Here is a 14,506-nt window from a genome sequence, read left to right as displayed (position 1 = left end):
AGTAGGTCAGACTGGCTGATGATGTCACGTTAAGCCTTGCTCTGAGATGGTTTTAAAAAGAACTCAGGAAAATCCTTTTCCACTCTTTACATTGTTTTGAGACTAACAGAAAGGCCATGGCTGTCATTTGAAATAGAAGTGGAATGTCTCAAAGATAATCCTATGAGCTGGGTTACTACTTGAAAAACAGATCTGCTCAAGAGAACGGGTAATTTTCACAATCTAGGTTATTTTTTAAATAAGTATTGAAAACCTAGTAGTTTGACAAGTGCCAAGGCACAGTCAGCATACTGACCTGGGAAAAGGTGGTGGTGAAAGAAAGAACAGTCTCCCTTAAAAGTTTAAGGCAGCGTCTGTTTTTGTCAGACTCTCAGTAGAATCACACTCATCATTCCAAAGGTAAATCACAAAATCAGAAAGTGAAAGACTTCACTGAGTACATCCTCCCATCACATTATTCTTCAAAACAGTCTTTTTTAGTATACTGTCTCAGTTCAGTATTTCAAATGATTTATTTGACTGATGGAAAAATACAAACCAGTGTAAACAAAATATTGTGGTTACATCCACATAGTACTTTTCTACTGAAATATTATTTACCTAAAATTGATTTAAAGATACAACATTCATTTCCTAGGACAAGATGACTGCATCTGAGATCAGATGGAGTATCCCTGTGCTCATATTCTGCCCTATTTCCCTTCCTACATTTTATGGATGCTTTAAGTCCACACATTATTTTTTATAGCTTCTTTTACTTTAGGGTAAGGTACTTTATTCAGTACATACATAATTTAAGCAAGACAGTGAAACTTCTAGTAAGCAATATCTCAGACAAGCAATCTTTGTCTTAAGAATGCCCCTCAACGGTTTCAAACATTATCCCCTGAGGCTTCTAATTCTATATTGTTCAGCCTCTGCTAAAAGGCACCACTATTAGTCAACACATTTTTCTGACAGGTTTAACACTATATATTCTGCACTGCATTTCAGAGAAAAAAAAAAAGATCCATATGAAAAAGTAACAAATCATTTATGTCTGAAAACATTAACTCGGCATAGGAACAATATGAAACAACTATTACTATGTTCTATGACTCACTTGGCAGTAACACCACGTTTACAGATACCTGACGCAGAGCTCTACTCCAACGTGGACAGAAAGGCTTCTTGATGAAAAATAATGATGAAATTAAAGTAAAAATAAATCCAGGATGTAATGATTGATAGGTGAAAACACTAGACTTTTCTGGACAGTCTTCATTTGGAAAATAAACAAGCTTTCAACCAGATATTATATTCTGCTTGCCAGCATAGAACAACACAAAACCCCACTTTAAACAAATAGGCCTTTTTACAAGCTACTGAATGCTTTCACTGATGTCCAGATCTTTAAAACTGAAAACTGCTCATGATGAAGTGTATGGAGCAAGTACATGGTCCTCAGTAATCCGCACTGAGGAATTGTTCTTCTGGGTTAAAGTGTGTATACAAGAATGACCCCTAGTCAATTAAGTACAGGTGTGTGTCTCTTCCAGCAGCCAGAGGAGACTACTAGAGAAGAGTACGTTCATTCCCTGCAAAGTGTAGAAGCCAGAGAAGCACTGGATATGATGCAGTGTTTTGCATCAACTAAACATTATTTTGTAATACGCTTTCGAAAAGATGCTTTCAGAAATAAAGCAATGCCAGATGAAGTGTCATGGATATATCGGTTGGTGGGAGCTGTATCCTACCTTTGGGCTAGGGAGTCTGCTTACCAGTTGCATTTTCCCATATCCCTCTATTTCCCGTAGTAATGTTAGGTGTTCAATATGGCATAAATACCAATGAATGTCAAGCTTTGTTTGCCTTTTTAGCTGCCAAGGGGCTTTCTTATTTTTTTTCACATTGCTGTAAGTTTTTTTTTTTTACATTTGCGCAAGTGGATTTGAAGACTCTATCCCTTTACTTACCCAGAAAGATATCTCAAATCTGTTAAATTAAGGGTGGCAGAAAATAAATTTTGCGTAATAAACCTTATTTCAGGGATAGTGAAAATTTCATCTCTAAATAACAAAAGATGGAAAAGTCACAATGTGTGTGACAGCAGAACAGGGACCACAACAGTGTAAGACACAAACAGACCTTTCTGTTTTCTCTTATTTGCACTCACGAAAGTTACCATATGCAAAGCAGATACATGGTTTCTCATTTCTGACAAACAGGATAGTATTTCCTCATGCTCTATTTCATTAATTTTATGATGTAAGAACTATGCTTCTATGATTAAACTTACCCAGGTGTTAACTACAATTAAAAAGCATTTAAATACAATTCATGAGTGTATTGAGAGGAAAAAAATACAAAATAGCTAAAAGAAACGTAATAAACAATGAAAATCCAGGAGAACAGGCTACATAAAATATTGGAAGGTTCTTCCTGTCTACGAGGTAAGCTAGCCTAAACAAATTCTAACGTTCACAGCTCAGGATTTTAAGCTAAGGATATGGACAAATTATCACGGTTGGTAGTGTTCTTATGAAACGTCATTCCTGCTGCTCAGTTATGCTCTGTCTAGCTACTGCCTCAGAGAAAAGGTGATTGCTCGGACATACGACCTCCCTACCCAAAGCAATTCTCTCATAACTTCTTTTCACAACTTCCTTTTTATGCCCAAATACTGTGTTTCTGAATTATCAGTATCAGTAACTCCATTTGATAAAAAGGTTCACAATGTTTAAAGCCCAAATTAAACCCCAAAGTGCTAACCTGGTAACACATCTGAGAGCAGATTAATTTGGGGGTGTTTCAATTGCCAAACAAAAGGGAAATTTTCTATTCCTTGCATATTAAAAAGATTACTTTGGCCTGCAATGTTGTTCAGCCGTTGGAATTAAGAAATAGACATAAATGAATATAACACTATGGGTCAGCAAATATAGAGCTTTACCCGTACTCTTAACTGGCTCAGAAAATTTCTTTTCAGTATAATTCTGTAGGTGTATCCTCCATAATTTTAATTTAGTAAAGTTAATGCCTATTACTGTACAACTCTTTCAACATGAAGTGTTATGTAAGTGGTACAGAGTATTATGATGTTATTATTTGCTACTGTAAAAAATATTTAACAAGCAGAACACTATGATAATTTGTTCATGTTGGCTAAAATTAAATATTGAAACCAACTTTTGAAATACACATTTTTAACTGACAGTTCGGATGCAAACAATGGAAATGGTCATTTGGGCTGAAATGTTTTAAAAAACTTTACATTCCAATTTGCTTCATACATCACCTACAACTGAAAGGGTCAACATTTAGAATCCGTATTTAAGTCAATGCTAATATCAATAAACTTCAGTTTAAATTAATGCAAAGGATATACTCTAATGGAAAAGAAATTACTCACTTTACTAACTACTTCTAAAGTCTAAAAGTCTGAGAGAGTTTCAAAATGTTGTTCAATATTGTATGTGCAAAACCGCGTTTAGTGTCTTCAAAGGACTCTAAGTGGCCAGACATCTCTCATACCGTTTCTTCTACCTGCATACATTAAAGACATTAGGTCTGTGGTTTCTGTTAAGCCCCATGGTGACAACTGCTAGGAAACTGTCACTCTTGTGCTTTCAAACAACTGGTCTGGATATGTGAAATTTGCAGAACTGGAAGCAATAGCTGGAAAGCATCCTGAATATAAGTAGTACTGTTGCAACCCTAATGGGGAGAGAAAACATGTGGTTCATCAGTATAGCTGTCATGTATTTCAGGAATTACATTGTACTTTTTAAACAAAGTGTTTTTTCTAACATCTGCATAATGCTATATTAGCATATATATTCACACAAGATTTTAGAATCTATAGATAACAAAAATGATAAGTTACAACAGTTTACAGCTAACAAGGATAGCCTGAATCACTATATAAAAATCTGATTTCCCCTCAGTTTGAACTCGTGGACAGTTTTGTTTGTAATGTGAGTAGAATAAAATACAGTGTTCAGAAGCAGATTTGACTTTTTAAATACAAACCAGCTAGTCTTTCCATCAACAGAACTATTCTGCATTTGCTGTAGGTGGAAGAAGTGTCACTGAAATTAACACTTTGAATTATTACAATGGTTTTAACACGTAGTACTATTTTTGGAATTTCTAATACTGAACAGTATAGCAGCTTGTAATTCTCCATGAACCTAGGCTCCCATACAAATATGGGATTTAAGAAGTACAAAACATCGTATTCCACAATTCTGAACATTCCCAAATTTTGCAATTCCTGGAGCACAGAAAGATACATCAGCTGCAACAGAAAATTTGTCCTATAACAAAAGGAACCGTATAGTAATCTTTACTACAGCTCTGATCAACTTCCCATGATTTTCCTTAAAGTTATTGTTAATTCAGTGCAAAATTGCTTATTGTAAAACAATCTTTTCCTCATTTTTAAGGGATCACAGCTATTAGATACAGAATGACAATTTTTAATCACCACTATATGTTTATTTATGTTTAAAGAGAAGTGTGATCTAATTAGCAGAGTTAAAAGAATTTGTACTGCAGATTGTACACATTTTAGTACTTTATAAGCATATTACTCCCTCTTGTCCTCTGAGGCACATTTTACTCACTGTGCTTTTCTGATGAAAAATAGCTCATGGTGTCTAATAGAAGAGGCACTAATAGATCATAGTGTCTAATAGAAGAAATCACTCATGAACTTTTTGGTGATGTCTGACACATGGTTATCCATGTGCTGACCAAGCCTGCTGCTAGACTGTGAATCTTTGTAGAAGTCTAAATGCCCATGGATGGGAAGCACTGTAGCGTACCTGCAACTCAAATTTTAAAGAAAAGAATGGTCTGAAACTATCTGCGAATCAGAAATACTTTGCAATATTTTAAGTAGGTAATGGAACAGTAAGAATAGACTTATCCCAGGCAACTTGTGAATAGGTTACAAAAGGGCTAAACAGCACAGTGCAAATTGTCTGCTGTGCTCTGACCAATACAGCTGCGGAACTTCAGAGCTGGCCAGTCTCACTTCAGTCATACAGTTCTTAAGAATTCTCAGTAAATGCAATATTACTGCTATAATATTTGTGGGAGAGGCTGAACACAAAAATGAAAGGTTTATGAGCTGGCACTGGACAGCCAGAATGATATTGTCATTACTTTTTATATAGTTCTTTCTTCAGACATAAATGCGACTGTTTCATTTCAAAATCATTTTACTAGAACATTTCCTAATGTGAAAAAAGTGAAGGCTTACCTCTAGCAGCACACTGTCTATGATGGGGTTAAGAACCTCTGCCTTCATACTGCTCTGTAAACCGGAAAATAGAATGAAATGCCACGACAGGAAATACATTTAACAGAAATATACTGGTATCTGAGAAGTGGTTTTATGAATTCTATAAAGGTCTTGCTTTACCTTGATTCTTATTCAGACTGTTTATCACAATATTCCTGATAACTGTGTCTACATTTCATACACACTTCAGTAGACCCTACGTATTTCTATCACTGAGTACAATGAACTAAGATGGGCCCAGGGTTTTACTTTTTCATTAATTCAGGTACCACAAAGTTTCAAATTGCCTGGTTTCCTATGGATGTGAGATTTATGTGATGACATTGTCTGTCCATCTGTTTGTCAGTGCCCTTTTCATCTCCCCCAAAATTTTTTAACCCCTCGCTCATTTTCAAGGAAAAAAGAAGCAAAAATATGGGTCAGAAGGAAAATGAAATTCTTAGAAGTTTCACAAGTATCTGTGGTTAGGAGGAAATGAAAGGCCCAGATTACCTCCCCTACAGAAGGAAAAACAGGTGAAACTCAGATCCCCAAACTGGAGGCAGTATATGTTGAGCTGAACATAGCTCAGCATGCATAGCATTTTTCTCAACCACCAGATAAGAATAAAGATGGATACAATGAGTAGTGACACTACTAGAGGCTAGAAAACCAAGATTCGTCAGCTCCTCTGCTTTTTAAGATGGCAAAAGTTCTTCCCTTTTTTTATTCTGTTTTTTCCATTGTGTTTTTTTAGAACAACAATAACCTCCAGCAAGAGTTGCTTTCTTTCAGTACCAAACGGTGGACTTTATTAGAACAAAGGAAACACAATACTGATTAATTTAACGGAAGGATTTCCAATTACAACCTTGTAGGTTTCATATTACAGATTTAAAGAAACATGAAACACCTTAATTTTAATTTGGAGAAAGATGGCAGAACAAAGGGAAGATGGTTAGAGAAAAGAAGAGCAATTTTACTGTCAGTAGATTTTCTACAATCCTGTGTGACAGGTGCTTCTTACTTTCCGGCCGATCATGGTGAGCAGAAGGCCCACATCTTCCTCCAAAAGCTTACAGGATGGGACAGCACATACAGATCACCATCTGCCCTACGAAAACTCTCTTCTAGAGAGTATTTTGGCAGTGAGAAGGGTCTTTGTGCTCAATTTCTTATGTGTCCACACAAATGTCCACAAAAACAATCTGGTCCTAAAAACTGAGTACAGAGTTGATAAGAATAAAACCTAGTGCAATGCTTATGAAAGCTTTAGTTTCCAATTTTCTGAGCTGGGCCAGCTTAATATTTCATATGCAATTTATTTTTATACATCTGTGCATGTATTTATTGCAAGTGTCACATGAGGATGTGCTAAAATACAATCCCAAAATGCAAAATAAGCAGTTTCTCCCAGAGTAATGGGAAGGAATGTAAATTATTCAGAATAAAAGCAACCAAATAAATCATGTTCTTTACAAATAACTCTGAAAAAACTTGCTCAGAGACGTGCTGGAAGAGCTCATGGGATAACTGGGAAAATTTCCTTTGATGTATATTCACACTTTCATGTAGTAATCAGGAGAGCCAGAGTTCATTCTTCTCTGATGTTTACAGAACAATTTCAGCAACAGCACAATTTTTGCCTCTCGATCCTGCTAGAATACTCAGATGTCAGTCATCTTTGAAACATCTTGAAAGGCAGGATACTATTTCTAGCAAAGATGTTCACAGATAAATGGATGTTCCTAAATGGAATATCTTGAGACACAAGACAGAGTGATTTTTTTTAAGATGGACAACCAAACATATTTTCTAATCTCCTAAACCTTTTGAAAACACAGTGGCCCTAGGCCAGCGGATTTAGCAAAGGCTAAGAAGACAGCTCGTGAAACCATCTTAAGGTACTGGAAGTGTTATCTGTTAATGACTTTTACACAAATGCACTCAAAAGGGATGGGCTGAGTAGGAGAAGAAAATATCAAGTTGTGGGACTTCAAATGTGGGGTCCTTTCAGTACGAGAAGGTAAGAAGTGCTGAGTGGTGATCAGGAAAAATGGGAAATGGTGTCTAGAAAGAGAGATTTTATGAGGCAGAGCACTGCAGTCTATCTTATAAAGGCTTATAAACTTTCTCTACAACAGGGAATCTGCTGTAAAAATGCTCTGTGTTCTTGATCTGAGGAAAGAAGTGCCCTCTTTGCTAGTACCTCATGTAAAACCACCGGATTCGGGTAATAATTTCTGTTTTAAGAAGTGAACTATGTTAAAAAAAGCCCAAATGCTACAGAAAATGCTGTTATCTTACCCCAGCTCCTGTTAAAGAATCAGAAAACTTCTTTGATAAAGATGAAACTTCATTGCACATGGCACTTGTTAAACTGGTTTAAAAAAAAAGAAAGAAATATAAAACTACATCCTTGTCCTGTCAATGGATAAAAACCCTATGACTGTCGCAGGTACAAACTTTATCTTAGAAGCCAAGAATGTTCTTGAGGCAATTTTGCTTCTAGTAATTTTTAAAATATTTTGGGGTAAACTTTGTTCAGATATAGTTTTTATATTCCTCCACTGAAAAATCCATTTCTGACTACAGCAGCAAAAAGATGTCATGTTGGCTCAAACACTAGTCTTTTTTGATAGGGCAATGTTTCAATTTTTTAAATTCTAAATTTCCAGTTTAACTATTGTTTTTCTGATGATTGCAGCAACACAACTCCTAGAAATACTGTTGGAAATAAATCAGACTTTAATGAGAACAGTGAGAAGTTTCCTGTCTAAGCAATGAAACATCTACTCTGTACTAGAGGAGGAAGTACCCTTGTGGTTAAAATATGAGAGGACAAGGAGACCTAGTTCTATTCATAGATCTTTCACTGTTTTGCTAAACATTCACAAGTGCATCATATAGAACCTCATCCTGCAAGGTGCACCATACCTTAGCTCTAATTCTGAAAAACACTTGTTCAAGTATTTTGGTTTAGACTGAAGTGTTCCTATGGACTTTGCTATTGTTACTAGCATTCCTAAGGATAAACACTTGCTTAAATACTTTACTTACTTAGGACTCAAGCGCTTACAACATCTTAATGTCAAAACCCACCGAAATCAGCAGAATCAATTACTACAGAGAGCTTGAGATCAGAATTTTGAGTCCCACTAGATAAACTGGCTTCTTGAATTTATGTTTGTTTTGATGTGGTTTACTACAAAGTTGCTGACAAATGTGATCTTAGTGTTTAGACCTACAGATAGATTTTTGTATGTTTTTGGCAGATAAACACCAGATAATGAAACTTTATTGGCAGATAATAAGACTGCATTATGCACTCTAAAAGTAAATTCCATATATGCTAGCACAGTATCTTTTGCAGAGGGAACAGGAAATGCAACCCAGATTAGCATGTACATTCACCTGCTGGAGTAGAAACAACTTTCAGCCTGTGAATAGGTCAATTTTTTGTAAACATACATACGTTAGCCATGTCAAAAAATGACATGTAGCCTAATAACTTGATTACATGAGAAAATATAGCACCAGGACCCCTAAAGCCAATGCTGTTTGTTGATCCATGAACTCACTGTGCCTTCAAGTGCCAAAAGCTGAACGGAACTTCACGAGTTTTAAGCAAATGTCAAATGTCCGTATATGAAGTACATAATACTCACTTTGTCAGTACTTTTGCTTGATCTTGAGCTGTTTTTTCTACTTCCTGCCCATGTAGAATTAATTCTGCTACTTTATGAAGCTGTTCAATACAACGAGCAGTTACTTCAGCCAGACTTTCAATGGACAGCATATAGATTTCCTTAAATTAAAAACAGGAAATAATGTAATCAATAATAACAACACTGATAAATATACATATATACATATAAAAAAATTTGAAACATAGGAGCCCTCCCTGCCCCAATTGGAAATACCACCACATGCGTAGTGAAGTAGTATCAGCCATAATGTCATCCTCACAAACAATACTGGAAAATGAAATATCCACAGATTATAAAATACAGGCCTTATACTCATCCTGAAAAATTAGTAAGAACAAGTCTACCATTTATTTGGATGGGGACTAGGTCAGGCTCTTGGATTTTCTAACACAGCATTTTTAAACCTAGTCCTAACAAATACAAAGATCCCTTAACTCTACATTAAGTCATAATTACTTTCGTATGGAGCCAAAAGTATTAAGTCATCTCTCAGATGAATCTCGAGAGTAGAAATGGATAATACTCCCAATAAAATAGTGGCTTTGATCAGCAATGATAAAAAACTCTACCTAGCACTATGGCGTTACAGCTTTCACAAGCTGATGCCAGCTGGAAATCTGCAATCGCATAAAAATTTATAATATATACAGTGTAACTCTGCCTCCTTCTTTGGACCTTTTTGGTAAGGAAACACGACAGATAATTTCTTTACTAGAATTCACTCAAAAAATCTTGACAAAGATACCAACCACATTTGATATTGCTATAACTTGGTGTAAAATATTCAATCACAATTAACCTTGTCAACAAGAGAGGTTGTCTAAACAGACACAATACTTTTAGCCTTAAGAGCTATCTTTCATAAAGAGAATGAACACTTGTGAGTTGCCTAAATAATATTCTTGGTTCGTCTGTTTGTGATTTAAACTGTTTAAGAGTTTAAATAAAGTTTGAGAATTTTTTCCATGTATTGACAGTGGGAGAAAGAGATGCCAACGAATGTTGAGATATGACTTTCAATATGCTGTCGACATTACACCACAGAATCCTTCAGCTCACTGTATGTTGTGTATACACATGTATACACACAAAAACATACATATAAAAAAAAATGCGATAGGCAGAGGACCTGCTACTTTGATATTTACTTATGGGAACAGGCTAACAGTAAAAATATTTATGCAAGTTAGTTTCCTATTGGGTCTACAGTGAGTAGTTATATATTAATATTCCTTAACACTTCCATGAGTTTAAAAAATAAGGACAACATGTAAAACTAACACACAAAGATAAGGAAGTAATCTTATCAAAGTATGACAATTTGCTTAATGAAACTTATCCTCCAAAAGCTATTTTACCTCCACAGTTTTGTTTTTATCTACTTCAGTTTTATCACTGTCAATTTTATCTTCTTTTTCAGTCTTTTCTTCACCAGGTTCTCCAGGTTTTTCTTTTAGCTTCTCTTCTATGCCTACTGGAGTGGAAAAACTGGCTTCTTCCAGCCATTCATAAGCTTTTTTCCTAGCCTGCCAAACGAAGAACCCAACAACAAAGTTCAGTTCAAATAGGGAATATCAAATGATGTTCCTGAACAATACATTTAATTACTTCATTTTTACATTCAGAAGTTTAAACATATCAAGCCTCTGTGTGGCATTTAGTTAAGTGTATATGTAAGAAACTGTAGGGAGAAGCATTTCTGACTGCATAAAAATGGATCAGCCAGGGATAATATCTACAGGTTTGCTATTCCTAACCAACACATAGAATTGGCATTAACACCAAAGTTACTAATATTTTAGCTTTATGAGGTATCTTTCAAAGGAATTTTCACAGAGGTAATTTTCCCAAATAAAAAAATAAGAAGCTGGTATAAAAAAGGAAAAAAAATATTGGAGAGGTAAGAGAGATGTAATAAATTCTTAAAGGAAAAATAAATAGAAAACCACTGTATCTTCAGTTGCCTTTCCAGGCATGAAAGTAGATCAAAGTGGAAAAGCCTTGAAGTTTCATACAACTTCAGACTACTGTTATGGTTAGTAGGAAATTTATGATGTCTCTTTTTTAACATGAAGTCAAATTAAAATATGTTAAGACCTAAGCCTAAGCTAGTTATCCATAGTCTATCTATGTAGCTAGAGAGATAAACATTCATCTAGCCTAGGATCAACAGGTGAATCACATTAAAAGGGGCCTGATAGCACAAATGTGACTAGTGATGTGACTAGTTTCTAGCCATCTAACTTTTAGACGATTGAAGCTAGATGAGATAAATCCAAGACTTCGCTTCTAGCTAAAAAGGTCTGGAGAAGTTCCTTAGAAGAATAAACATCATGAGCAAGAAAAATAATTCTGAACCTGACCTTTATTCCCGGTATGTAAGACCAAATCTGCTGTGCTCATGAACTCTGTTCTGCTGAGACATCCCTGGTTCAAGCCTTTCTAACATGGCCCATTGTGCTAGCTAGTCATTGCAGCTGTATTGCCTTACTAATCTCACTTCTTCTACGAAAGCTTTTCTATATTCATCATTTTAGTCCCACTCTTCTATACTTTGCTTTCTGAACTGTCTGAACTGAGCTAGGTACTGCTCTGTGTCAGATTTCAGAACAAAGCCCTCCCTCTTTGTCTTCATCCGAGAAACAGAGGGCAGCTCGCTAACAGGTGCTAACCTTATTAAGTTTGTCAGGAGTAGCAGCAACATGCAATTCAAATAGCAGTTCAGTGAGCATGCTGACAAACTCTTCTCCCATATCTGCTGCAAGAAAAAACAAGACAATTTTTGTTAGGGTATTATCACGATAGTATTTTACACGATCAAATACATCCGGTCAAATAGTTTCCCCAACGACTCTACCACTTGAAAAACAGTGACAGTGATACAAGAAAGGGGTGTGTGGGTGTGTGCGTGTATATGCTCAAATAAAGAAGAGAACAAGCAACAGTGATACCTGTACAACCAGATATGCTAGCTTGACATTTTGACTACTCTTCCCACCCCAATCTAAATTCCACTAAGTTTCACAAAAGCAGGTAAGAGGAGAAGAAGCTGCATGATCCCTTATTATCTGACAAAAATACATGACCAACAAAATAACCAAAGAAGAGGTACTAACCTATTCTTTCAAATCAAGGAATGAAAACTGCAGCAAGACCAGATACAAATAAGTTTCAGAGGAAACATACTGGAAAACATGTTCTCTTTTGCTCTGTCTGCAAACCACAGCTAAGAGGTGTATTTTCGTTCTATTTTAAGATTGAGCTTTGCTGAGAATGTTTTCTGTTATGCTTTGGAGTTAATGAGCCTTAAAGAATCTGCACTTTTATTTCACAAGATTTACGAGCAAAGATAAATATCACTAGTCTTCGAACTTCATCTTTATTATATATATTCTTTTGACTACTTGCAGTTGCCATATTCTAACATGCTCTAAGTTCCTAAAAGTTGGTATTTTGGTTGGTTCTGTTCGTCTGCACTTACTGAGTTTGGAATCTTCATTAACATTTCCTGGTGGAATACACAAAATCCAGTTTTTTTAGCCTGATGATGCTAAAAGGTCAAAGTCCCCATACTGACCCTGAAAAAGTCCAGCTACTTCAAAAGTGAATTTCATGTCTTGCTGTATTACCACTTTTTTTGTTCATTTATTAGGTAGGGCCAGTTTTTTCATTTTTATACAAATCTTCAGTGCTGGACTTAAAAGTGGAGGGCCAATACTCCCCAATGAGTTTGGGGATTTTGGTAGAACTGTTTACAGTCCACAGTACCTTGCAGCGTGTGGAAAGGTGGTGGAATCTGACACTCAAATTATACTCTCCTAGAACAAAGGACATCTCATCCTTGCTTGTAAAGAGAGTGCCCATCTTTGGTGCTATAAAATAAATTAGTATTTAGCAAGAAGAACTCTTCACCTGCAATGACCAAGAGATTGACCTTTCCTCTTAACAGCAGGGGAGCAGGTCAAGAAGATTTTATTCTGGCAGGCCAAAGAGATGCACAGAGTTCATTTCATTGCTGCCCTTATCAGTAAATTTTGGCAATAGGATTTTCAAGTTTTGCAATAGAGCACCTCTTGGATACACTGAATTTACTTGTTCTTAAAACAATGCCAAATTGTTTTATAAACTGCAGCATGCTGAAAACTGATAAGCAGTTCACTGGATCAATGCAAAATTACCAAAATTGTTGACAACTGGCATATTCAATACAATACTCACTTTGGTTACCGTCTCCCTTAACCTCACATACGAAATTTTTGGTGTTAATGGCTTTCAAAATGTAGGTAAAGCTACTTTTTCAGATATTGTCCTCTCATTATTTCATAAAGAACTGAAAGGAAAAGAAGCTCCAGTGAAAAATACATGAAAGAGTTGCATAATCAAAGTGAGAGGAAACATTAGAGAGAAGGGTATGCATTTGGCCTTCTCCTACTTGTGTCAGAAAATATCTTTTCCTTTTCTTTCTTTTCATATTGATTTTGCACCTATCTATCTGACTGTTAAGCAAAGACACAAAAAAGCTACGATTCCAGTTTCAAAGTTGCCAAGAACAAAGCCTTTCCTAAAACAGTCCTCCAAAGATCACTGCAGCAATTTCTCCTTGCGTAGGACTGAAAATGTTTACAGCAGAAACTAAAAGCAGCACTAACATCTCTGAATGAGATCCTGAGAGTCTAGGATAAGAAGGTATCCTGAGAGTTTACATAAAACAAATGGCCACCCTTTTCAAACACTTGAATGCAAAGTACTGGTTTTCCTCCCAGCTAGCCTTTTTTTTTTTGCTGAATATATATAGCACTGACAAATGACACCATATAAATAACATGATTTTGATGACAAGAAAGTGGTAAATTAGCAGTAAGTGGTGATTAACTTGTTTTCAAATACTGTTCAGTGGCTAGAAAAGATTTAACATTTTCAAACACCATTAGTTAATCTCTGTCTTTTGCAGCGGGGTGTCTTCCTTACATAAAGGAAAAAAGTTTTACTCATTTAGGAAGTATAAATCAAAATCCTGCTGAAGGCAAGTTAGTTGTAGTTTTGAACTGTTTAGCAAGCAGGATTAAAACTCAAAATTCCTCCACAGAATTTAACATAGCTGCTACCTGTTGCTAGATTAACTAGCTTAAGTGAAAATATATAATTCTGTATAAAAAATATGCTATTAAAGGAGCATATGGCTTACTAACTTGACTTTATAAGTGTAAAACCTATTAATGTGCTTAACAGGACCTTAATTGTATTAACTAGCTTGAGCTAAGAATACAAACTAGAATGAAGCCTTCTCTTCACAGCAAGACATGAGCTGCATTTAATCCTCATCAGCCAACCTGTTGTTAAACTTTACTGTCTTTTATCTATGCTGGATGCCAAATGATGTTTAAAATTTCTGGTAACGTTAAACACAGACCATTTTCTTAGCATAAATATTAATTATGCCACAGAAATATGCTTCAGGTTGCAACAAGTCATTTCAGATAAACAATTCCAGTCTAAAAAAAACCGAAGCCCATACAATTCAAACCTA

At 35.7% G+C, this 14,506-nt stretch overlaps 1 protein-coding gene across 3 annotated transcripts in view; it reads right to left on the bottom strand.

The window, feature by feature from the left end:
* Positions 1–496: 496 nt before the first annotated feature.
* Positions 497–14,506, bottom strand: part of FAM114A1 (family with sequence similarity 114 member A1) — a 36,979-nt gene continuing 22,969 nt past the window's right edge. For 2 of the 3 annotated variants that reach the window (XM_075148914.1, XM_075148916.1), the window contains exons 9-14: positions 11,652–11,737; positions 10,338–10,505; positions 8,938–9,077; positions 7,577–7,649; positions 5,249–5,302; positions 497–3,696 (exon numbers count right to left, since the gene is read on the bottom strand). In XM_075148914.1, coding sequence (XP_075005015.1) covers positions 3,595–3,696; positions 5,249–5,302; positions 7,577–7,649; positions 8,938–9,077; positions 10,338–10,505; positions 11,652–11,737 — 623 coding nt within the window. In that variant the 3' untranslated portion in view covers positions 497–3,594. The remainder of the gene's footprint in view (positions 3,697–5,248; positions 5,303–7,576; positions 7,650–8,937; positions 9,078–10,337; positions 10,506–11,651; positions 11,738–14,506) is intronic. The other variant, XM_075148915.1, reaches the window with a different exon arrangement.

This window comes from Calonectris borealis, chromosome 4 (assembly GCF_964195595.1).
Source record: "Calonectris borealis chromosome 4, bCalBor7.hap1.2, whole genome shotgun sequence".
Lineage (NCBI taxonomy): Eukaryota > Metazoa > Chordata > Aves > Procellariiformes > Procellariidae > Calonectris > Calonectris borealis.
The sequence above is the reverse complement of the archived record's forward strand: the minus strand, read 5'-3'. Positions and strand labels throughout refer to the sequence as shown.